Below are 24,621 nucleotides of genomic sequence, written 5' to 3'. Positions count from 1 at the left end.
CATTTGTGTGCCATTCAGGGTAATATTAGATAGGGTAAAAATAATTTTTTAAAAAATAAAAATTCATACCTAAATCCCTCACCAGCTGACTGGGCTTACATTTCCCCCTCCCATTTTGACATGCATCTTGTTAATGGTTCACTACAGGGTTTCTTGCATTTTTCCTTGAAACAGAGTAATAGAGTACAGGCCCACTGGTTTGTTTCAGCATAGCCCTTTCTCTGCTCAGTCTTAATTACTACCATGATTATTTAAACATCCACACACAAGAACTGGTTCCCCAAAGAGGTTAAGGACAGAAAGAATGTGTAGGTGCTTCTTTAGCATAGCACCAAGTCCTGATTTCCAAAGCATTTCTGAGAATCAGACTGAAGGTCCTGTATTATTTAAGGGCTTTGAAACATGTTTTGACACCTTTGGTGCAGCATATTTGAAACCCTTTCAGTTTTACTGTTTACATATTTCCACAGCTGTCTTTTAAATAGAATGCATTATTTTTTTGACCTGTAAGGAATTCCAGTTCTGTAATGAGCAATGATTGTATTACATATGTTCTGGTTAAGAAAGTTCCTACGCTTAAAAAATTATAAGCAATATTCACATGCAACGATGTTTTGGAAATGGTTCTAGAAAATAATATGATTTTCAGTCGGAGATTTTTTCAGATTTAAGGTAAAAAGAATCTGTCTTCTAATTCCTACATCTGGAAGAAAAAATCTGCATTTGAAATTATTTCTGTATGGCCAACTGCACAGGATGCAACATTCTTTACCTGTCACTACTTACAGCTCATTTATTTCAAGTTAAATGGGAGGCTTCTCTTTCTCTTGCTCAAGCACAGCTTCAGTACAGAGTTTAGCAGGAAACATAACTGCAGGCTCCTAGAGCATCTCTTGGAAAAGAGCTCCAGTGGCATATCTTTAGCAAAGAATGACCTCTTTAGTCACAAAGGTATTTTATTTGGAAAGATAATGATTTATTTTATTATTAGATATGAAATATTTGTCTATGATAGTGCTGTAATACATGGCTCTTTTTGAATGCAATTAGGAAGGCAGAAGTCACACTTCTTTGTATTCAGCTGAGCATGGCTGGTCACTTTTATGATTTAAAGTTTTCTACCGCTCTCAGTACTTGTGAATATAACCTTGCCTTTTATTCTACCATCAATCAAGAACTTGCACTCATCAGCCTTGGATAATATTTATTAATGGTGGGGTGGAGTAGAAACAAAGATGGAAAAAATTCTGGTTGGCAAGGTGCCTTAGGAGAAGAGGAATACAAATGCAGCTGCAGCGGAATCCTCGCGTGTGAGAATGGCTGGTTTCCCTGAGCTGTGCTCTGGGAAAAGCCACACTTATTTCTCAGGATTCAAGTGCTGCTCTGGGACCAACACGTGTCGAGAGAAAGCCTCTGCCCCACAGCACTCACACTTTGCATTCTTAGGGCTTGGAAGAGGTGGAAATGTTCAGGCTGAGCACAAGCTGAAGTGAGTCTCACAAAGATAACGCAAGTCCTGACACCAACTCTTGGGACTTGATCTCTCCTGCACTTAGACAGGACCATGATTTTGTTTATAGAACCAGTGCTTCTCTGTGTCTCCTGATGTGGAAAATGGAGAGGAATAGATGGAGCCACACTCCAGGCTGCAGAGAATTTTTTTCCTTGTATCCCTCAATCTATAAAACTCTAAAGGGTACAGCTTGATTACTCTTACAGTAAGCACTATTTGGTCCGCAGAAAGTCAGCCAAAAATGTAGCTGATAATGACTATTTATATGGTCTGTACAATTCTAGTTATCTTAAAGAGCTGTTCATATATACAGTACAGTACAGTATATCTTGCTTGTTAAAACAGGCTTTCATGAAACTGTATAACAACTCTAAATGTATGGAACACGAAGGAAAAGTTGTACTGGGGGCTGGGGCCTCGCTGGATCCCTTCGCTGACGTGTGCAGTGAGCCGGGAATTCTTGACTGTGCAATGTGTAAAAGAATTTTTGCTGCCTTACCATAGCTAGTAGAAGAAAGCTGTCTCTACTGTTTAGAGGCATTTAAAAGTCCAACACGCTTTAAAATTAAAACTCATTCTGGCATAGCTCAGGACTTTATGCTTTCTTCAGCGCATCTCTGTTCACGGCTCCACTAAACACACAGAGTGAGTTAGTTGCTGTATGTGCTGTCTGTAACTCAGATGTGCATAAATCAATGCAAATGGAGGGCCAAACTCTGCAGTAAAATAATGGTACTGAACAGAAAACAATTCCTCCACCAGGCTTTTGACACAACATCAAAAATCTCTACTTCCCTACTAAAGTGAAGGAAAAAAAAATGCAGACAAAATTCTTGGATGTTCAGATTTCAAACAGGAGAAATCTCGATACAAAATATATTGAATGTTGTGCTTCAATTACCTGCACATAAGATTTAGGTATTAGAATGATACTTAAGTATATCACCAACATTTGTGCATCTGTTGTTGAGGTTTTTTCCTTTATAAGGGAAAATGTCAAGAAAAAATAATTTTGTTTCACTCCTTGTCATAACCTGAATTTACTGCTTGTCATAGAATAAATATAGCATGTCTTCAGGTACAGCTTCTAAAATTAAAAAGTATACCTTTAGTCTGGGAGAGATGCCAAAAGCTCGTTACTTGTCTCCAGATTTACTACATGGGAATGATGTGGAAAAAACTCACGGCTTTTAAGATTTAAACTCAGCAGCATATCAAATTTATTCTTATATGGTATACTTGTTCATGACCTCTAGTCTTAAGAAATTCTGTCATGTTTGAAAACTAGTCCCTAGCGAAGCCTGTATCAATGTTAATAGCTAAGAGGTCAATGCAACTGCTAAACAGTTTGTATTACTGTCAGGGTGGTCATGAAAACAACACCTGCTGCATGAGCACTTGGCAGCTGGGTCAACAGGCACTGTGGGAATTTATCAATTTAGGGGGCCACTTGCATAACACTTTGACTGATGAATTGGGAACGACTGGCTTACTGGGCTAAAGCTGCTCTATTATGTGTGACTTTCTTTAGGATGGCAGAGGCTTCCTGCAGGCTCCAGAAAATAAGCAAAAGATAAACTGAGCTGTTTTTTTCCTTATAAAGCGATAAAAAGTGAGAACTCCTTAACAGCCAATGCTAGAAAGATTTTAAGAAAAGGGGAAAAAAATATAAAACCAAAACAAAAACTTTTACAGTCAGTGAGCTGTGATGTGACTGAAAAAAATCCTTAGGTTTTTCCACCGTGGTTACAAAGGAGTTTTTGTGAAGTACTTCTGTAAAGTGAAACTCTCTGGACTGGTATTCGCAAAAAGCTCTAATTTCTCTTTAGTGTCTCTTGTGGGAACAGTAACTGCATGTGGGTAGGTAAATGAGATAAGAATTTTGCATGCTTCGGCTAAACTAAACATAATTAGACATTAATTCTGGCTTTCCATTCCCTCAAATGACTTAAGGGATAGTAACTTTCTGGACAGAAAGAAATCATATGGCCCACCTGGGTTGGTGAGGGCATTCACCAACAAAATTGGCTCCTTCTACAGAGAGTTTCCAGTAGGAGCTTTGGAGTTTATCTATAACCATCAGAACTGAGTATCTTGATGCAGATTACTCTAAAACCGTGTGTTTCCATTTCCACAGGAATTGAAGGCTCAAACAGAGCTTCACTTTCATAAAAGCTTTTCTTCTGTCATACCACCAAACACTCCTGACTCACGTTAAAAAATCAAATCACTAATGGTTTTCTAAAGAGCCTGAACAGCGTCAAAATGAGGCATGGCCTAGATATTGTCCCTTGGTGTCTGAAATCAGCCTGTTTGGAAATGCTCTCCGACAGCGGAAACCCCGGAAGGTGATGATGGAAAGGATGATAAGTGGAATTATGTACTCTGGAGGGGCATGAAAGAGGAGTGAGATGGTTTGAATCAAGTTCAAGTTTCAATCCAACGGGAAGCAGCAATTCCGGCTGCTGATATGAAACACATTGAAATCCAGATCTATAAGGTGTTACGAGGAGAGGAAGAGGAAATCTTCTTCTGTGTGCAGGAACACTTGCTCAGGCTCTGCCCTCCTTCATTAAAATCACCTGCTGGTTTCAGTGAGCCATCCTGGTCAAAACAATCACTATCCCCTTTGGAATCACTGTATGGATGGTGGCAAACTCTTAAAGCTTCACACTTAAAACTTCACAGCACATCTTTTAAAAGGAAAACTTTTGCATTGTCTGTCACTTCTAGACTCTTCTCTGGATATCCTTCCTTTTATCTGTAATTTCCTTAGAAATTAAAGTGATCATATTATAAATATTCTGAAAGAAAAATTACAAAGCCTCTTTATGGCTGTTCTTCCACCATACAAAGTTTATTTTCTTACTTCTTGGTCTAGTGATAATGTTTAAATTACAGAGTGTATGGACCTATCAACAAATCTTACTTATTTAAATATTCATTTTCACAGTTGATTTTCTCCTCTCATCATGCTAGAATAATGATTGCTTTTTCTTTTCTAATGGGTTTGTCTCCTATTTTCTCTGTTATTGACTAACTGGAATCTTTTGACCTCTGTACATCTTCTATATCACTATTTACTTAGTTGATTTTTCTTTTCAGCTCATCAACACTTGTGATTGATATTAGTATGTATTTTTAGAAACAGAAAACATGATAGAAAAGTAATAAACAGAAAGTAGAAAACTACAAAATAAAGAGATTTTGGTGTTTGGTCACAGAAACAGTTTATAAAATGCTAGTATTTGCATTGACCTTCAGGATATCTGACTAACCCTACCTTTTAGTTGAGAAGAATACAAGTCTTTCTCCCTGTATTTCCTCACTAGTTCCAATCCCTGGAAAGTAGTAGTAATGGTTTTTTTTGATAATCCTCAAACAATGGAAATATTTTTCAGAGACAGTTTTAACTTAAAAATGTTTTTCAACTGCCAGTTTAACTAATGTGCCCAATGTTGGTTTGATGTGCCTGTAATTTTTAATGTTTCCCACATCTCCTCCATCCTCAAAGCTAAATGTGCTATTGGCTATGCTCATTCCTCCATGGGATTTTTGGTAACATGTAGTATACCTGTATTTTGCAGCATTTCACATTCTTAGGGCTTTTTTTTAATCATTTCATTGTCTGTGAGCTCCCAGGCACAAATGTATCATCATAACAATCTTTTTACAAGGAGAAGGATTATTTCACTCAGTGCTTTCAGTGGGGGTCTATTTAGTTATTGATATGAAGTATTTGGAAGAACTGAACAGAACCTTTACTGTGGTACCTGAAATTCTGTATTTCAAACTGCTTTGGTAATTGTGGGATTCAGAACCCCTGTGTTGATCATGTTCATAAATTTATCATATATCACCTCAGTTAAACACCTCATTTCTGTTACACTTGTAGGATTGTTGTAGGATGGGACTTTCCCACTGCTGAGTGCTGAGTGTTGAAGACTAATGCAAAGAGTTCCCTGGATTACCCTCATCTTCTGATCTGCTAATGTTTAACCTGCCCACCTAATTTGATTTTTTTTTATGTCCAAGTAATAGATTTCTGTCTTAAGCTACATTTGAGACAAGAAAAATAGGAGTCATGGTTTTCCACAAGACAAAAGGACATGGCCTCAAGCTGTGCCAGAGGAAGTTCAGGTTGGACATCAGGAAGTATTTTTTCACTGAAAGGGTTTTTAAGCCTTGGAATGGACTGCCCAGGGAAGTGGTGGAATCACCATCCCTGGAGGTGTCCAAGAAACACCTGGACATGGCACTCAGTGCTCTGGTTTAGTTAACAAGGTGGTGATCTGTCAAAGGTTGGACTTGCTGATCTTGGGGGTCTTTTCCAACCTTAATGTTTCTATGATTCTAAAAAGATCAAAAGAAATAAAGCCCTGCACTGTCATGTAATGTTTATTTTTTAAAATAAAATAATAATTTTGTAAGTTTGCAGCAGCTTACAAATGACCACAAGGAGAAGAAGGTTGGGTTTGCATGGAACTGTTAATTTCCAGCAAGGGGCTACTCCAGGGCATGATAATTTTGTTCTTCTACACTGCCCCAGGCATTGAAGATTATCTTTGCAAATTAACAGGTCTGCCAGGCACCACCTCTCACAGGGGTTTTTTAGTAAGTAATGAATTTCTAAGACATGACAAATCAATAGGTTCATTATTTTATTATTACCACCTACTCATAGTCCACCTGTAGAATCCTTACTTTGTGTTTTACAAAGCTTATTGTGGTAGGGTTTATGTGAATATTTGTTGCATTGATGTGGTGCACACCACGAGGAGAAGCAACAAAATATAAACATGGAAAAGAATATTATTTTGTAAATAACATTATTTTGTTACTAAAACTTTACATGAACATTTGCCAAAGCCATGGAGTTTACATGGGTGGTATGAACTCAGCATGGAATGGTAAATATATCTCCAATGCTCCATTGTGGAAGTCACTCATTATCCTTCCCTTAAAAGCTGCAGTGGTGTGAGATTGAAAGACAGCAAAACTCAAAACTTTGCCTGAATGAAAATTATCCCATGCTTCTGAGAAGTGTTACCAACTGTGCCACAGTCTGTTTAATTTCAACTGTGTGCCAATTTACAAAAGTATTTTATAGTTTTCTGGTTACTTTCACCAGTAACCAAACACAGTCTTGACCCTTTTCCACGCATGAGAACAGCCAACCATGAGTGCAGCAATGGGAGGTCTGGCCTTTCAGGTATGTCAGCTGAAGACCACCCTACTGGAAGAGGTAACAAGAACAAAAAGCTGAGGTCAAAAAAGGCAGCCCCATGTAATTAGATACTAATAGTGGATTTAGGGTGTAAAATTCACTTAAAACCATACACCAACAGACTAAACAATCCTAGGAAGAATGGCAAGTTTTGTTCTAAAAAAATGTTTTCAATACCAGAAAGCATAAATAAAACATACATAATAACCTTGACTGACAGACTGCACCAACCTGCAGTAACATCTGCTTCCAAATTATTTGTTGTAGTTTTGGGGTAGTACAATTATAAAACACTGAAAGTCCACTACCCCTGAAACTCTAACTTACAGTACAGTGTGCAATCAGTGTCATGATTTTCTTGTTGTATTCCCTTGTTATCCCACTAACAATGTTTAGAATTTAAGTCTCACAAGAAAATAAATTCCTCCCCTAATAGGAAAGCCAAAAATGGAAGTCTGACTGTATCTGATACCCATGGAGGAACATGCTGAAGTAGATGCTGAACAAATAGGCAGCTGCTTTTGTAGGGTGTGATGGGGTCAAAGTATTATACAACAAACTTCACTTCTGATGGCTGACTCCTTTTGTGTTGATTTCTGATACTTTTGCAGGATGGATGTGCAACTTTTACATGTCAGAACTTGGTCTGATTGAGCAGCAAGATCCATCATGAAGAACATGGTACTCCTCCAGCTAAAGTGAGTATCTATCTGCTAGTCATCAGCTCTTATTGCTGCTGGGGCCCCTGGGTCATGTTGGGAACTGGCTTTTTGCAGTCCTTCCAGATTGCTTAATCTTTTCATACATCCAGCTGCTCTGCAAAGATCATGCCTTGAGGAGCTTTGCCTTGATAATTTTCATTTATCCTCATTTTACAACTGGTAAATTAGTCTCAATAATTAGAACAATCCTATTAATTCCATGTCTTATAAATCACTTGAGTGGGATTTATAAGCCCTTTGGAAGCAGTTCTCTAAGAATGGTTAAAGAATTCCCTGTATTTCTGGCACAGAGTCCAAGGACAGAGGATTTCCCTCCTTGGTGCTCCAAGCCTGCCAAGGGAGAGATATGTAATAAAAGGGGTATGGAAGGGGTATGTTCAATATTAGTGAGCAGGGACAACTCACACCTACTGAGAAATGAGTCCTCTCTATTATTGTCCATTGGTGGTATCTCCTGTACAACTGGAGAAGAGATATTTGGGAAAGACTGAAGAGATATTTGGGAAAGACTGAGCGAGTCCCTTAGAGCGAGCTTACAGCCAAACTGACCCTGGTTAGGACTCACAGGTTATTTTCTGTGCTTGCTGTTTAGTACACAGAACAGGTTTTGTCTCACAGTGCTGATCTTTGTAGGCAGCTCCTGTTGTGCCCTGTCCCATCACAGTGGCAGGTGAGGAAGCAGCAGTGCTGGAGAGAATTCTAGCATCTGCCTTCCACTGGTGCTGCATAACTTTCTGTGGTACTTAAAAATCACTTGGCTTCAGAACTACCAGGAGCATCTTCTTCCAGTCCATATGGTTCCAAATTAAGTAGGTCAACTTCTCTACGAAAACATGCTAAGAATATACATCTAGGTGGGAAAGTGGGCAGCTTTCAGCACAATGTCAAAGTGTAAAAATTCCCAGAAGTTAGTGCTGGTTACCCCTCTGCTGTTCTTACATTCACTTCCTTTGAGACAGTGAATCTCTTCTGCTTGCTGCTGCTGGAACATTTGCTTTTAGAGAGCCCCCCGAAACAGGAATTTTCCTTTTTATTGAACAACAGTATTGCATAATTCAGCCACATGAACAGAACTGCAGTTACCTTCTGGTTTTTAACCTATTGAGGGAAAGGCTGATCCCAAAAAGAAATGCAATACTCACCTTTTTGGGTCAACGATCTTGTAGAGTTTTCCACTGTGAGGCTGTGTCATACTTTTACTGCTTGATAATATGTAAATCTCACCTGTTAGGAAAAACAGTGCCATAAATTACTTCTCCTTTCCTAAGATGTTAAATACATGACTTTTGTGATCTGGTTGTATTTGCTAAATGAGATTTAAAAAACTTCAGAAGAAACACTGAAATATACAAAAGAATCATTTGCTATTTGAAAATTTTATAAGCACTTTCCTCAAATTAATGCTAAAATGTGAAAAACATTCTATCATGAGGGGTTTTTTTTCATATAGTATAGAATTGATTAAAAAAATTAAATAGGTGAGGAAGGGAGAAGAGGGGTCAGTCTGCTCATGCAATATCTTTGCCCTTTAATTCTGTAATGCTAGAAATAAAAGCAAGTATTTTATACATTGTGTCATAGTGAGCATGTGAGACACAATAAGGATTTTTGCCCTTCCAGCAACACATTCTCTTCTCATTTCTTCCAACAAGGCTGCTGAGGTGTAGCTGAGAGCAGCGAGAGCAGCTTTGGCAAAGGACAGATAGCCTTCTTTTTAAACATTTACTATAACTATGAATACTGATGCAGAAATTACTGATAAGCCTTATAATTTAAGAAAAACTCTTTTAGTATTTACCTAATTCATCTTCTCCAAATCCCAAGACAGGGCCTGAAAAGAAACCTCTACATGAGCCAGTGTTGCCAAGACAGAGGGGTTTCTCTTGCCACTGTTTGGTTGCAGGACTCTGTTGCAGTGTTAAAAAATTTCTACATTCACAAACACATAAAAAAAAGAGTTATATTACATTTTGAACAGAGGGCTTTCATTGTCCAGATAAATAAGTAAACACTTGCTGCAAGTAGCTTCATAGATACATCTGTGCAGTTCCTTGTCTTACGACTTCCTGTACCTTTTCCCAAGGATTAGGTACGTTCTGTATGTCACCACTCATTAGAATGCTGCGCTATTTTATTCCCAGATCTAGAATCTAATCTGCATTACCCCACTGCTAAACTGGCCAAGGGACACATCATACAAGACTGTTGGTGTGGCTTTACACAGGCAGCTGCGTGACTGAGTCCACCTGCCATGCATTGCTGTTTGGAGTGAGCTGTGCGCACGTACCCGTTGCGGTCTCCAAACACGTAACTTCCATAGAGCCGCTCCGACTGGCAGCCCCGGTACACAAATCCACCAACCAGGGAGCCACTGCTGAAGGGTTTGAATTCTAGAAGGGAGGGCTCACTCTCTGAAAAGGAACTACCGTAGCATTAGATCATATGCATTTTCATATTGATGCACATCTAGGAAAATGTTACTGCTTCAGTTAAAAAGATTAATTCCATTTAAAGAGTCTTCAGAATTCAGGATGCATTGACATTGCAACATTAACATCTCAGAAATGAGATATTAAAAAAAATCAGAAAATTACAGCAAAGTCTGTTTGTGAAACAATCCATTAAAGATTTCAAAAGGTTAGGCTATAATTGCTTTCTTCCATGTGCACAAGCTGGGAGAATAAAACTACATAAAGATTAGGCTGAACTTCCATTGAAACCAGAGTGATTACTGCTGTTAATTTCTACATGTCAATCTGTCTGCAGACTGGATCTCCTGAACTTCAGGAACAAAATAACCCCCATTCACTGTAGAGTCTAGTGCAGAAATTCCAGTGATTTTCAGTAGAATAAGTTTTGAAATCCTTTCAATGGTTTGAGAAACTTCCCAATTCACAGTTTTAAAGATGGTATGTGTGTTATATCCCATAAAACACTACTATTACTGGCTGTATCTTCTCATGGTAATTTATTTTATGCTGCTGTATTAGTTGCAATTCCTGTACTTCTTTTCTGCTTTTTTATTTCACAAAACCACAGATTTTAGTCCTATCAAACAATTCTTCAAGGAAGTTCCAGTGTACATGTTCCTATTCATGCAATCAAATACCACTTAGGGTACAAGTAGGCTCCATTTGACATGCTAGCTGCATAATTTAAAAAAAAAAAGCCACAGCCAGTTGACCATTTTTTAATAGGAATTTTTTTTTTTAGTCAGCGGGCTATCTGCAAGCCTTTGAAAAATGCATTTCCCAGAGTGTTCTACCTGAGTTAGAGCTGAAATTTTATGGGGGAGAAAACAGTGATGAACTCTTTTTATTGAAGCCATTGACCCACAGCCTAGTATTAATATTGGCAAGCTGCTCGGGACAGACACAATATTGTTAGTTTATTCTGCAATAAGGATGCAGTCAAAATTCCATTGGAGCAGTGGTTAACCAAATATTACTCTTTGGTTTGGCTTTTATAAAATGGACACAGAAAATCCATGCAATAACCGAAGTAGTACAATTGCATTATGCTATTGTGTCCTGTTGGGCCACCAGCACAGCTGCTTTGCTTTTAAGGGGAGTACAGGTGGGAGAACGCAGGGATGTGATTAGAAAGGGAAATGCGACGTTCCAGGAGACAGGCCAGTTCTCAATGCCTTTAGACACCGTTGGCATTTATCACTTGTTACCATTAGGAATTTACAAGCTGCTAAATGGGCAGTCAAGGCAGGTGATAGCTCAGAGGAATTGTCACCTGCCTTGCCTGAACTTGCAAGGGACCTTGGTGAGCACCAGAGTTAAACATCAAACTGAAATTGTGACTGGCAATTATACAGATTCAGAGAGAGCATGAAGCACTTTAATATTTTAAAGTCCCGAATTGAGTGTACTTATCTTTTTGTAATCTAATCTAAACTAGTAATTTATTATGAAGTAGCAGCATAGTGCCTTTTTCTAAGTTTTTTATTTTTAGTAACATTTAAACAGAGCTCAGTCATTTCCCTGTTTGGTTGTGGTCTGCTGTTGTCTATCTCACTTTTTCCATTATAAGAGGCATATTACATGAGGTTTCCATTCTCTGTCTCAAAAGGTTATTTGTGAAAGACTAAGAATACTAAGAAAACTAAGAATGCGTTTTCATCATTTCCTGATATTCCAAAATATTCTCTTTATGAGCCAAAATATGCAGCAACAGTGAGATCTTTGACAGACTAGCAACTGTCAAATTTGTTAAATCTTATTTACATGCTATTCTACACCAACAAGAACAAAGTTGAGTCATTTCCATTTGGTTTTGGCCTGCATCTTTTATCCGCTTCTACATTGAAGATTTCTTTTGAAAAGATAGAAATTTCACTTCTATCTCAGATAAGTTGTCTCTATGCTGTAAGTTTCCTATCATGGCTATACAGGCCTTTACATATTCTCTTCTCTTTCTGTTTATTATTCCATGGAAACAGAACCTGACTATTGCCAGCAGCTTTACCCTGGATAGAACTTACCATAGTCTTTGCCCTTTATTATTTGTAAGATCCTTGCTGAAGATCTGTTCTTTCCATTTGAGTCTGAACAAAGTATAGTTAAATTGACGTTTACATCTGTTGGGTGCCGGTCCACAGCACACCTTTAAAACAACAACAAAAAAAGAGAAAATCCATGAGAAAGGTGAGTTCATAACATGTAACTATCAATATGAAGCATTACATTTTAAAGCATTATTGTTTCTTTGTGGTGCCTATTGTTTCATTTGAGGAACCTTTTTCATGCTGAGTCAAAATACCTGAGAAATGCATTGGATTTATGCACAGGAGATAATACAATTTCCCATTCCTCACATTTCTATGTAATGTGAAATAAAACGATTTTCCCTGGTGATATAATGTAGTCTGCAATATAGCACCTGAAAAGAATAGTGCCTTAAGCTAAATGAACTTATATGGTGTAGGAATTTTGGACTGTTAAAAAGTCCAAGAATCAAGTCCTTATCTGAACAACTTGACTTTCTGATTTTTTTTCAAACCAAGACTTTAAATGTCACTTCAGTACTACCACCCACCTAATTTGCTGAATTATGTGTTGTTTAGTTAAAGCATTGTTCTCCTCCTTGCTATTGTTTAGATATGACCAGATGTTCTCATTTGTTTTCCACGTGCCTTTTTTTCCCAGTCAAGATTTCCATTTCAGCTGTAGTTTACCAGCTTTCTGCTTAAAGCTCTTTTCTTTCACTAAGGTAGTAATTTTATTACTAATTAAAGCTAAAAATTCTGTACTTTGTTTCTGTCATTTTGGTCTTGACTTGTAGTGCATGCTCTTCTCTTTCCCCTTTGCCAATGTACATTTGTTTCTAACTGTGACATATGTGTGGAGGTGGAGGAGTGGAAGATTCAAAAAGTTCACGAGTGCTTTTATTACTGAAATATTGCTGCCTGTCTGTATAAAAGCAAGCTGGGTTGAAAACTGTCTGCTCCAGAGCATTTTCAGTTTAGTGGAAACTCACTTACCGGCCTGGATTGTGGAGTCCATGTGCAAAAATCTCAGGAGGTTGGTTGGTGCTGTTGAAGTGTGGGTTGCTCCGTGGGATGGAGTAAGGGACATTGCACAGGTCAGTATTGACATCGAGGCGCAATACAGAACCTGTAAAATCACTGAGAGAGTTGGAAGGTAAAATAATTGCATTTTTAAAGGTGTTTCACTGGCAAATGTAATCCATATAATACTAGAGTGAGCCAGCAAAATAAACAAGCCACTTTACTGATTAATCACGTAGTGATGGATGCAAGTCCATCATGGTGGATGCAAGTCCAAAGAAGTGTAGCAGAGCCTTTCAGAGATTCACTTTGGCAAATATCTTGCCTTGTTATGTGCAGATTAAAATGCCTCTGATCATGTTGTTGGGAAGCAACTTGATCATAAGAATAACTTTCTAAACATCAAAATTGTTTAGGGCCTCAAATATAAAGCTACTAAGTCTTTTATACTGCGTGCCATCTAGAGTAATTTTGGATATAAACTCTTTGTAATTACAAAGTGCTTTTTGCTCACACTTTGGATCCTACTCTTGAATTCAACAATTTCTAGTCACAATACAATCCAAAGACTAATTATATAGAAAGCAAGTGAGAAAAAATTGTATTGTTTCAATGCAGGTGTTGATACTTTTTTATAAGGATTCAGAACTTTCTTGTTACAAGAAACAGGAGAAACCAAAATGTGTTTTAACTTATATTTGTGATTGAGGATGGAGGAAAGGAGAAGTAGAGGAGCACACTCTTACCATAAACATGAAACGATGTAATGTTTAAATTAATTCCATTCCATTAATTTAAAACCAGGTACTACAATTGCCCTCTGCTCTGGGTTTTGAGTATACCCTTGTACTTAAGAAATATTTTAAAAACCACAGAAGCACCTGCAATTCTCCTGAGCCAAAGAGGTCTTTGAGCACAATAATAGAAGTCTATCCACTGGTAGTTTTTGTACCTTAAACCATCCATCTCCTCCATGTCATCCAGAGTGATCATGCCATCTCCAAGAAAAATGTATAGGAAGCCATCTGGGCCAAACAGCAGCTGTCCTCCTAGATGTTTTCGATGGAGTTCTGCTACTTCTAAAAACACTCTTGCTGTCCTCATGTCAACTTGGTGTGGATTTTTCCTGCAAGGTAAAGATATGAACACAGTTTTTACAGTTCACTATCTTTGTTCTTCTTTCTGAAAATACACTTGACTCATTCAAATTATACTTCGAGATGTGGATGTTGTAGCTTGGCTGAAAAATGCCTAACAGTTATTTCTGAGAAATTTCAATTTTCCAGCATTCACAAACAATTACTTTGCTGCCTATGCACAATAAGTACGAAGTATTCATAATTAAAAAATGACAGAATAACTGAAAAAAGTCTTAAAAAGAAAAAAACTATGCTCTTACTATCATTCCAAAATTAATATTTGAAATAAAATCCACAAGAGGTTTTCTGCAGGTGCCCAAGTTTATACATTGTAAACTCATATTCATTTTAGAAATCAGAAATACTAAAGTGCAGAGGTTGCTGAGAAATACAGAGTTTGTTAATTTTAGACTTCTACTGATACCTGGATACTGTGTACTCTACGACCCTAAGGATGTGGTCATGAGGTCCAATAGCCCACCGTTCTTGGTTGGTGGTATAAGACACATACAGCTTTCCATTTTTCTTGTAATTGGGGTGGAATGCAAGGCTTAACAGTCCTCTTTCATCTCCTCCCTGCAGTCAAATGAAAAACACAAAGAATTGTGAAGTTAATTATGTTCTTTATTGTGTTTCAGCTGGAACCCAAAAAAAAAAAGTTTCTTTCTTGTGGATAATCTTTGCCCAAACTCTTTTATTTCTTTCCTGACTACTGCACAAAAAGGATTATAAAACATTTCACTTTGGGGAAGTCTTTAAGAGTTAGAACAAGACAATTGCCTTATGTAGTTATCTATGCACAAGTCTGTTACGCCACTTTTGTGGAGTGATTTGTGTATGTAATCTTTGGGAAGCCATGAAGACAAGTTTAAGTGCTGTGAAGGATTCTTTGCTGGGTTACTAGGTTGCTTGTAATTCGTAGAAGACGAATAAAAAGGTCTATAATCAGCAGTCACTTCTAATCCAAGTATCCAAAACCTAAAACACAGTGCTGGCTGCCAACTCCCACTGTCTTGGCAATATGTTTAGAAAACAGTTAAATTGCTTGTGTAATATGTAAACCTTTGTTTTACCCTGGAGGCAGCAACATCAGTTGTCACAACTATGGTGGTCTGTTCATCATAGCTGGTGTACTGTAGGTAATAAGCAGCCTTGGTCTGTGTGCAGAGAAACCATAGTTTTACATGTGGTCCCTCACTGGAAAGGGGTTTTGGGTTTTTTTGTTTTTGTTTTTTTTTTTTTTTAATAGAAATAGAAAAATCTCAGAACAACTTGCTTTTGTTATTATGTTTGCCATGAAGATCAGTACAGTTATATGTTAAGCGTCCAATCCATGTAATGTACTATGACAATGCAAATACCCTGTCAACTTAAATAGAAGGCTTTTTGGTTTCTAAAAAGCTTCTAAAAATGTATGTACTATTACTATGCCTAAAACTATATTTGTATAAATGAAGAATAAAACTCAGATTGATTTGTTGCTCTCGAGGCAATACAGGGAGCCAAGCTGAGGCACGGAAATAAACACGGCACATAGTTAACAATTCAAATTCAATTAATATATGTGATTATTCACAAAGTGATAGAAGTTTTGGGGTTTGACTCAGGACTTGCCAGCCCTTTAAAACTAGAACCAGTGACTCTGTTGTAGATTCAAGTGCTCTAGCTCTGCACCCATAAGGAGACAACGTTTTGCAACTCTAACCACACCCAAGATAAGTAATTATGAAATTTGAAATTATAACAGAGGATGAAGCTTTAAAATGTATTTGCACTTCAGAGTGATGGATGAGCCTGTCTTCCTGTTGAAAGTCATCCCACAAAGGGCCTAATTGGGAAAGTGCACAGCTTTAATTTATTTTAATTCAACATGATTGCCGTACTTCCTTTTTAATCACAACCACCAAAGAGAAACCTGAGTCAGAAATGGAGATGTAAATAGGTCAAGAGATTTCCATACAAACAGATTTGTACAATGAAATCTGGATCCTGCTAATTTAGAGGCAGACAAAATTTGCTAGTTTGTTTGCTAGAAAAATTTAGTTTCAGGGGGTTATCAGAGAGGTTAGTTTTGAAAGTCTAGTTAGAGCTGCCAAATCAGTTGCAGTCATCATGGATGAAGGGACTGCCAATCCAGCTCTTTCTCCTTTATGAGCCAAAAATAATTCTGCAGCTGAGTCTGAACTGATTGTAGATATTATTGTTTGAGTTTCTAAGAGCTTTGACCAAGTTGCTCTGATAAAGTCTGAAGCAAAGGGAGGCAAATCAGTTGCTTTGGGAACAGGAAGGCATATTTCAAAGATTCCTAAGGAATGATTCTATCTGTTGTGCCCAGACAAAGACAGCCCTATTTCTTCTCCTGAGAGATGAGTTCAACTCATTTAAGGGCCCAGGAATGTCAGTGAGTCACACTAGGTCTGCCGTGCAAGGTGAGTTATTGAAAGTATTAGTAAGAAAAGATCTTTTTGTTACTGAGCTGAAGATTTTATTTAGTGCTTGATGCCATGGCAGCCGTCTCAGTGTGAAAGCGAAGTTGTTGAAAGCGTAAACAGGTGAAAATTAAATTAAGAGCTTTTAATGAAGTACACATGAAGCAAGAATTTGAAAAATGAATGAAACACTGGACCTGCAAGGTAGTAACTATGGCAAGTTACATTTGTAGATCAGGCCTTGACTTTTATTTCTTGCTGCCTTGCATGATTGTTACAGAGCAGTGTATCACTTTATAGATTGTTTCTGTTGCTTCTTGAAAAGTCACACTGCTGTTTTTCGCAGTCAGATAGACACATTTTGTTCTAAAAAGTCTATTTACTCATGCAGTTAATAAAAACTTTGTGAATATCCCTCCAAGATACTGAAATCAGTGCAGCATCAAGACATTAGTTGGCTCACGTTCAACTAGAAATCCAGATGATTTTTTCCATATTTAGTTTTCCTGCTTTTGGAAACCAATTCTTCACGTGTATTTTGAACTTTATCATTAACTGGCAAACCTGTTCTTCCCAACCAAATCCCTGCCACACTTCCATAGCTTTTAAAATACCCTCTATGTGCTAGAAAGTATAGAGTTTTCTGTAGTGTTGTCTCATATGCTGCATGGTAAATGGAGAGATACCCAGCAAAATCCCTTTGGAGTAGTAATTTTAGTACTACCAAACCAAATAATTCTGCACAAAATCTCAGACTTTCTCTATAGAATATTCCTCTATTTTATTTTTTAGCAATGGACTTTTGATGTGAAACCAGCACCGAGGCTTTACAGTCTTTCCTGTGTATACCATGTCAAATAGTTATATCTTTTTCTTGGCAGCCTAAAAGGTTATTGATGTCCTTTTCTTTGAAAGTTTCCCTTTAGATGGAACCAGCACCAACAAACTGTAGATGACAAATCAGCTTGTATGAGATTCTGCACTGCACTATTTGATGGAATAACCATTAATGTTTGTCAGTTGCATAAGGAAGGGCAAGAAGAATGAGACAAATCTTTGTATTCCATTGGGATGTCTGTTGAAGACAAAGAATGATGGTTGGCTGAAATGAGTATTAATTACTTAAACATACTGTGGACTGGGGCCAATGTGAAATTTGTGTCGTAACTAAATCTGGCAGCTCCCACTTTCGATGTCTGCCTGTGCTGCTCTGTAGCTTGAAGGCTCCCCTCTCCTGTTGGTGGCTGTGACACCTTCTGCACCAATACTACACTTTTTTCCAAAACTGATTTCCTTAGGCCAGGGACCTCGGACCTTTAAACCCCAGCTTGGTCTAGTTTAAGACCAGAGCTGTGAAAATAATTTAATCAGAATTCCATAAAGTCAGTACAAAGCCAAGTAAACATTAAAACAAATTGTTTCTATATTTTTCATTTCATTTCATTTTCAAGGGCTGTTTAGCTAGGTTATGTCAGTTCTGAAAGTATATTGCAGCAGTGTGTGTTCCCAACTGAAGGATATTTTTGATACTTCTTTTTGCGTTGTAATTTCTGCTATAATAGATTTACACTTGTAAAAATGTAAACAAGTGCACAAAATTACCCACTTTGTATTCTGACCTAACACAAAGAGAAGTAACTTGCCTGTGAATACTGGATGTGAGGCATGTGAATGCTGGATTTTTATAGAATGGTGCTATTTTCATGTAACCACTCCTTAGCTGGGCTCTGCTTCCAATTTGCGTGCTTTCAAATGTACTCTGGTATACCTCTGGTATTATAGACAGAAGTTTTATTATATTATTAAGATATTATACTTTTTCTGTAATTCAGAAACATATGCTGCACTTATTTTTAAGACATGCTGCCATTTAATTATGTCAATATATGTGTTATTACATATAGTAAATACAGAGAAATACACAGGAATGCTTTAACTGGTATTTTAAATTATTTAATTTAAAATAGATCATATTGTAAGTATGACCCTTAATTACATATCCTTAGTAGTAATTAATGCTAGTAAGCAAAACCAGACGTGACCATTTATTTCCATTACTCTGTGTGGCTTAATAGTAAACAATGTAGGTAGCATATTCCAAGTTTTCCTTTGAAACTGATTTTGAAATGCACTCTTTATATGAAACTTATAAAATAATGGTATTTATACTTAACAGTACTAATGTGATGGGTATATATAAATATATGGTATATAACAGTATTTATACTTGACTTTTTTGTCTGGACAAACTCACTCTCATGTTGGAATGGAGTAACAACCTTTTTAAAAAAGGGTTGTGCTTAAATATGCCAATTCAACACCCAATATTTTAACTCTAATATCTTTATCTCTTTTTTTTCATCTATTCTTATATCACAAGTGCTGGGTAAGTTGTTGAAGTAATATAATCACCTTTAATTTAGTTTATTTCCTACGTAATAAATAGCATAACCAATATGCCTTACCAAGTGTTTGATCTTAAGGAGTTTTATTTGTAAAAAAACAAGGGTGAGGGGTAAAACCTCTTATCAGGCAGCACCATCTGAACTCTTGAGAACGAGATGCAGGAGGGCTGAAGATCAGTGTCAGGTATTCTTCTCAGTGGGAAGTGTTTGCTTAATTGCCATGTTTTGGAAATTTGGCCCCAGCACAGGACAGAAACGTGACTCCAGCAGGAGCAGAAGGCTGCCAAGGTCTGCTGCAGGGGTACACCCTGCCCTTCAAGCTGCACCACCTACTCTGAGCTCCAAGAGGGAATTGCCCATGCCTGGTGGAAATCTGGCAAGCAGGGAATGGAAGGAGTAGAAGTTGTCTGGGCTGCAGGAGCAGAGCTCTGTGAGACCTCTTGGGTGTTGAGGACTCCAGTGCTTTGCTATCTGTGGGGCCTGAGGCCTCTGGCAAGGGAAGGATTTGTAACATTAGACATTTACCTTAGGGGAAAATAATTACACTGATGTCATGGCTTGGTATGGGCTACACACTAGACCCTATCTCCAAAGCATTTCCTTTTTCCTCTTGTATTGCAGAGCTTTGCTTTTGCCTTTGTTTATAAAGGGCTTTGCAGTTATCTAAGGATGTTTTAAAAAATATTTTCATTATTTTTTACTGATTTCAACAAATGCACTATTTTAATACTTGACTTTAAAATAACTTTAGGTACAGGAATGTGTTACAATTAAATTTATGCATGAGAAATACTTAAAGGACTGTACTCTGGCTTGGAATTTAAGCACAAAACTTACTGAAGTTAGAGATGCTTTTTATTCAGTTAGATGCAGGGAAGGATTTAGCTGAAAATGGCCAAAGTGCATCCATCACAAAGTTTTCTGTTCTGATGTTTGGCAGCACTAGAACTTAAAGCCTAATTCTTTTTTTCTTCTTACTTCTGTTGCAGCAAAGACAAAATTTTGACATGGGGGGATCATTTTTTTCTTTTCCTTACCTTCACAGTCCTTTGAAGATACCAGTCACTAAATGCAGGACCTTTCACTTCTAGTCCTAGTCCTCTGTACTTATTTTTTTAATTCCTCAACTCCAGATTTTGCTGTTCTGCTGGGCAAGTCTTTAGTTTAATCCAAATGACAATCCTCGTCCCCTGATAATACAATTCTTTCTTCCCGTCCTCCTAAAGAAAGTACACGAAACTTATAAATGCAGATGCCAACCCAACACAAACCCACAGCTTGCCTCCTTCACACTCTTCTGGTACAACAGGAATCCTGCTTTCCCAACTCTCCCAGTTATTGGTTGGGAGCAGCTGAAAGCTTTGAGACTGCCCAGAGCCAGCCAATAATTGAGAGGTTTTGGGCAGAGCGACACAGGGCTGCGAGTGTGCTTGCAAGGAGGTGGCCATGAGCCCATGTGAGGTCTGCATCTGGACTGAGAAACTTTATGTACTGCACTGCTTTAGGAGAATTGGAATAACAGAAGACAGTGGAAATCAGTCCCGGAAGAGGGAGATTCAAATAAAGACCAGATGATTATTGCATTCAGTAAAGCTGGCTCAGGAAGGTGTGAATTACACACTTTCCTGCACCACAGAGGCCTCTTGAGCTGTAAGCAGCATTTATCCTCTGGGAACACAGGTGGTGATTCCACCTCTGTCCCCAGCTGGATTTATTTTCAAGGAAGCTTTACATTCCACCAGCAACTCAGTGAGTGGTTCACCAGCGGAGGCCACTATGGGAAGGTAAAAAATAAGTATGCTCCTTCTCAGTTCCCTGGCATGCCTCCACTTTCTGCTCTTTTATTTATTTATTTGGCATATCTGCTCTCCTACACTTTTCCTCTTCAGCATTCTTCCACAGCAGACTGTCTTTCCCTGACAGGTTTTCTGCTGGATTGGTTTGAGGTCTATTGTGCAGCAGAACTGGCCTTCCAGGATAGCAGAGAAAGCTTCCTTCCAGTGAATGAGAATGCAGTAAGTGCTCAGAAATTTACTGACCATGAAAATCCTTCATTAATAGGGGAGAATAGACCTGATGACCTTTGTATTTTTTCCTCCTCCTTTCTGTTGCTCTGAAGCTTTACCCACCTTTCCACACCACTTCTGTGATAAAGGCAAATTTTACAACTCTTTTTCAGTGGCCAGTGCAATAAAATTGGCTCAGATGATGCCCCACAGAGAACAGACTATGTTCCATTTACATTCACAAATACACGACATGATGACAAGACACCAATAATTCTTTTTCCCAATCACCAAAACTGGAGCTTTGCCCTTTCCAATCAAGAATGACTTTTTAAAACTTACACCCTATTTTGATGCTACCTGACTTTATTTTTCTGTAAATACACAAACAATACAAATAAATCTTCTTAGTGACTTGCTCTTCTACCAATTCTCTGATTTGACTATGATCCTTTCAGCCATCTCTTCTGGTTTTCTCATGCTCTCCTTCCCTCACTATGTATATAAAACTTATCTTTATTTTTCAGTAGCATGTTCAATACAATTTTTTATTTTGTTTAAAATGCAGATTAATGGCAGAGAGTTGTCAAAATACTTTAAGAATTCCAATTCAATACATAAGTTGCTTTTTCTATGGCATGACATTTCAGCCAGTTACTGCTGTCATTTTTGTCCTTCCTATGGATAAAAATATGCTATGGAAAAATAAAAATCCTACTACCATGCAAAGATCTTCTTCGGCTGCTAATTTTAATAAATGTCTACAAAAAAGCCTATAACACTTTAAATGAGCTATAAGACTTTTCTGCTGAGACAGGGGAAAAAAAAGGATGTACAGTGACACAGAGCAAATTTGACAGTGCTTATGTAAAATGAACGAACCTACATCAAATTCTATACTCTGATAATCAAAAACAAATTCATGCTGTTTTACCGTGACCACTTTATATGGAAATTTAGGGATATAATTCAGAACAGAATAACAGTAATTATCATACTCTCTGCATTAAATTAGAACCAGAAATGTTGATCTGTCTAATTGTAGGCATTAAAAATAACTAGTTTCAAATAAGAGAGATGCAAATGGGAATATGCCATGATGACATTACTCACACAAACAATTCTGCCTTTCTCCTTTGGCTCCCAGTGCTGAACTGTCACCTGTGAGAGCAGGTATTTGCTTTTTCTGCTTGCAAAAGGAACAGTACATTCACATCAGCTATGTACTTAAATATTGTGGGGCTGGGAGAGAGCACAGAAAACCACAGCCAGCTTGAAGGAAAAAAGCTTTAGATTTCCACTTAGATTGGTCTCCATGTCCTTACTCTTGTCTGCATGCTAGTGAATATTAAAACCTGCTCAGCAAGTGCCAGAAGTTGCTAGCAGTCTGTATCTTGCAAAAGAAATGGTTAAAAGAATTCTAAAAACCACCCCTTCAACAGGATACCTTTTGCCAGAGATTAATAAAGGGCTAGAGGAGCTTCATTCAGTCCACACCTTTTCTATTCCTTTGCCAAGTATTACCATGATAATCAACATAACCTGGATTAAACTGTGGCCTTTATGAGCTCTGTCATTATTTTGAGAGAAGAGTGAGTTCCATGGCTTATCAAAATTTTGCTCAATCTTTGCTGTAAATATGAAGGTTATATTCTCCATTGAAGATTATTTCTTAAGCAAATTTCTGGCTTTAGTCACTAAGGCTCTGAAGGTATTTAGGAAAGGCTTTAAAGTGATTTTTGCATGATATTTCAAATCTCCTTTTCTTATTGTAAGAAACTGGAAAATAACATTGTCTGAATGGATTTCAGTAGGGGAAGGGGAGACAATTTGAAGAATAGAAGTTCAAGTAGCATAAAGAACACAGTAGAGAAACAGGAAAGATAAAAAAAGGTTTACTGCAATTTGTGCTTATATAGCACCTATGATCTTGTCTGAGGTTCTCTCCTGAGGGCACAGACCCCACATAGAACGTGAGGCTTTGCCTGGAAGCCTGAAAGATGGGAACATGTCACTGTTTCTCAGTTGCCAAAAAATGTGTGTGCAAATCCTAGAGATAAAGTGAATGCTATTCTGCTCTCTAATATCCAAAGAACTTTTGGACTCTGAAATCTGGATGCATGGCAAGGCATATTTCAGCCTCTATTTGGCATCAGCATTCAGCATAGTTTTGATAATAACGTGTCATATCTTCAAAGCAAGTGCTGGTTGCATGTGTTGCTGGTTTACTCAGTAATTATTGAGCTAAACATAATAGGCAAAGTCAGACTTTGTATTTAGAAGCTCTGTCAATGTTCTTCAAGATTTTACCAGTAGACATACAGCAGCACTACTGGATGAAGGCTAGGCCACTCTTCTATGTCTTCTTACTCCAGTATTGAAATTGTTTATGCCTACATTCTTTGGCCATTCAGCTGTTCCAAAAAGTCTTACTGGCACAAATGCAAAGAGAAAACCCATTTAGATGTCCAGTATTTGCTACTGAGTTTTAAGCTTCCACATGTGAGTGTGAGCATTGGAACTGTATTTCTTATCTAAAATCAAACTCCTTGAAATATAAGGACTGCACTTTTTGGAGTCCTGGTACAAATGCATCCAGAAATAATCCAAAAAAGGCTGATTTCATTTTTTCAACAAAAATCATGCACATGGATCATGTTTGTACCATTGTCAGAAACACATTTAAGCATTGAACCCTCACATTTCTGAAAAGGTACTGCATGGCAGCTGGGAAGAAAAATGCGTTTGCTTTCTCTGATACTGTCCAAGGATTTTTCTTCCCAGTTCTTTGCCAATCCCTTCAACCTCCCAGTGCCCGAGGATCTGAGCAGCCCAAGGGCATAAAGACCAGTGAGCAACATCCTCACACTGCTGCAGTTAAGCTTGGCTTTAAATACTGTCTTAACCAATCAAATTATTTTAGTTCTTTCAGTAAGTCTTAAGAAATATATGTATTTTGCCAGCTATCTGAAAACGAGGAGTAAATAAATCCAGAGATATCCAGATTTTTTCCACAGATGTTTTGCAAACACCAGAGGAACCTAAAATGATCAAAATAATAATTTTTTTGTGGATCACTCATACAGGTCTTGTCTTTACCTCTCAACTAAAATAGTGAGAAAAAATATTAATATTTTGAAGAGAGACGTGAATATTTTCATGAAATGTGCCAAGTGGAAAAAGCAGGGCGGTGGAGGATATACGGTTTGCTCTCCATGACTAGGATCTGTATATAAGAGGAGAATGATGGCAATCCACAGCCGTGTTGACAATTCAGACATACAGGAAATACCCTTGTAGGAAACTAATACCATCTGGGTTTGGCCCAAGATGTGTGAATGAGAAATATGTTTCTTGTTGAGAATGCAAAGATAGTTTTGGACATTGCAAAGAAGGAATGTGTTAAGCATGCTCAGTTATAAAAATGAAATAGGGTGAGGCTCTGCATGCATATGGAATAATTGGAGGAATATGTTTGTGTGTGTCAATAGCTGATGCAGACATACAACTTCAGAACTCATTTGCCCTAAGACAACCAGTAAATTACTATGAAAAATGTCTTCAGTACAAAAGGCTGGAAGCTCTCTCAGTAAAGACAGAGTTGGAAAATGCTGGTTTGTCCAAGCCCCCGCTTTCCCTCCTGGAAAGGGAGGTTTGCTTGT

At 37.8% G+C, this 24,621-nt stretch overlaps 2 protein-coding genes across 3 annotated transcripts in view; one reads left to right on the top strand and one right to left on the bottom strand.

The window, feature by feature from the left end:
• HHIP (hedgehog interacting protein) overlaps window positions 1–24,621 on the bottom strand; it is a 68,822-nt gene that overhangs the window by 5,287 nt on the left and 38,914 nt on the right. Inside the window, exons 5-11 of the mRNA XM_054296061.1 lie at window positions 14,544–14,695; window positions 13,933–14,106; window positions 12,954–13,097; window positions 11,955–12,076; window positions 9,750–9,873; window positions 9,261–9,391; window positions 8,605–8,686 (exon numbers count right to left, since the gene is read on the bottom strand). Of these exons, the coding sequence (XP_054152036.1) occupies window positions 8,605–8,686; window positions 9,261–9,391; window positions 9,750–9,873; window positions 11,955–12,076; window positions 12,954–13,097; window positions 13,933–14,106; window positions 14,544–14,695 (929 nt within the window). The remainder of the gene's footprint in view (window positions 1–8,604; window positions 8,687–9,260; window positions 9,392–9,749; window positions 9,874–11,954; window positions 12,077–12,953; window positions 13,098–13,932; window positions 14,107–14,543; window positions 14,696–24,621) is intronic.
• ANAPC10 (anaphase promoting complex subunit 10) overlaps window positions 1–24,621 on the top strand; it is a 143,649-nt gene that overhangs the window by 96,357 nt on the left and 22,671 nt on the right. For both annotated transcript variants that reach the window (XR_008484409.1, XM_054296067.1), the window contains exon 5: window positions 7,352–7,438. Coding sequence is in view for 1 of the 2 variants with exons in the window: in XM_054296067.1 (XP_054152042.1) it covers window positions 7,352–7,390 (39 nt within the window). In the remaining variant the exon portion in view is untranslated. The remainder of the gene's footprint in view (window positions 1–7,351; window positions 7,439–24,621) is intronic.

This window comes from Melozone crissalis, unplaced genomic scaffold (genome assembly GCF_028551555.1).
Source record: "Melozone crissalis strain CALT ecotype California unplaced genomic scaffold, PUWL_Pcris_2 ptg000006l_1, whole genome shotgun sequence".
Lineage (NCBI taxonomy): Eukaryota > Metazoa > Chordata > Aves > Passeriformes > Passerellidae > Melozone > Melozone crissalis.
Note: the sequence above shows the minus strand (reverse complement) of the source record. Positions and strands in the feature narration are given on the sequence as shown.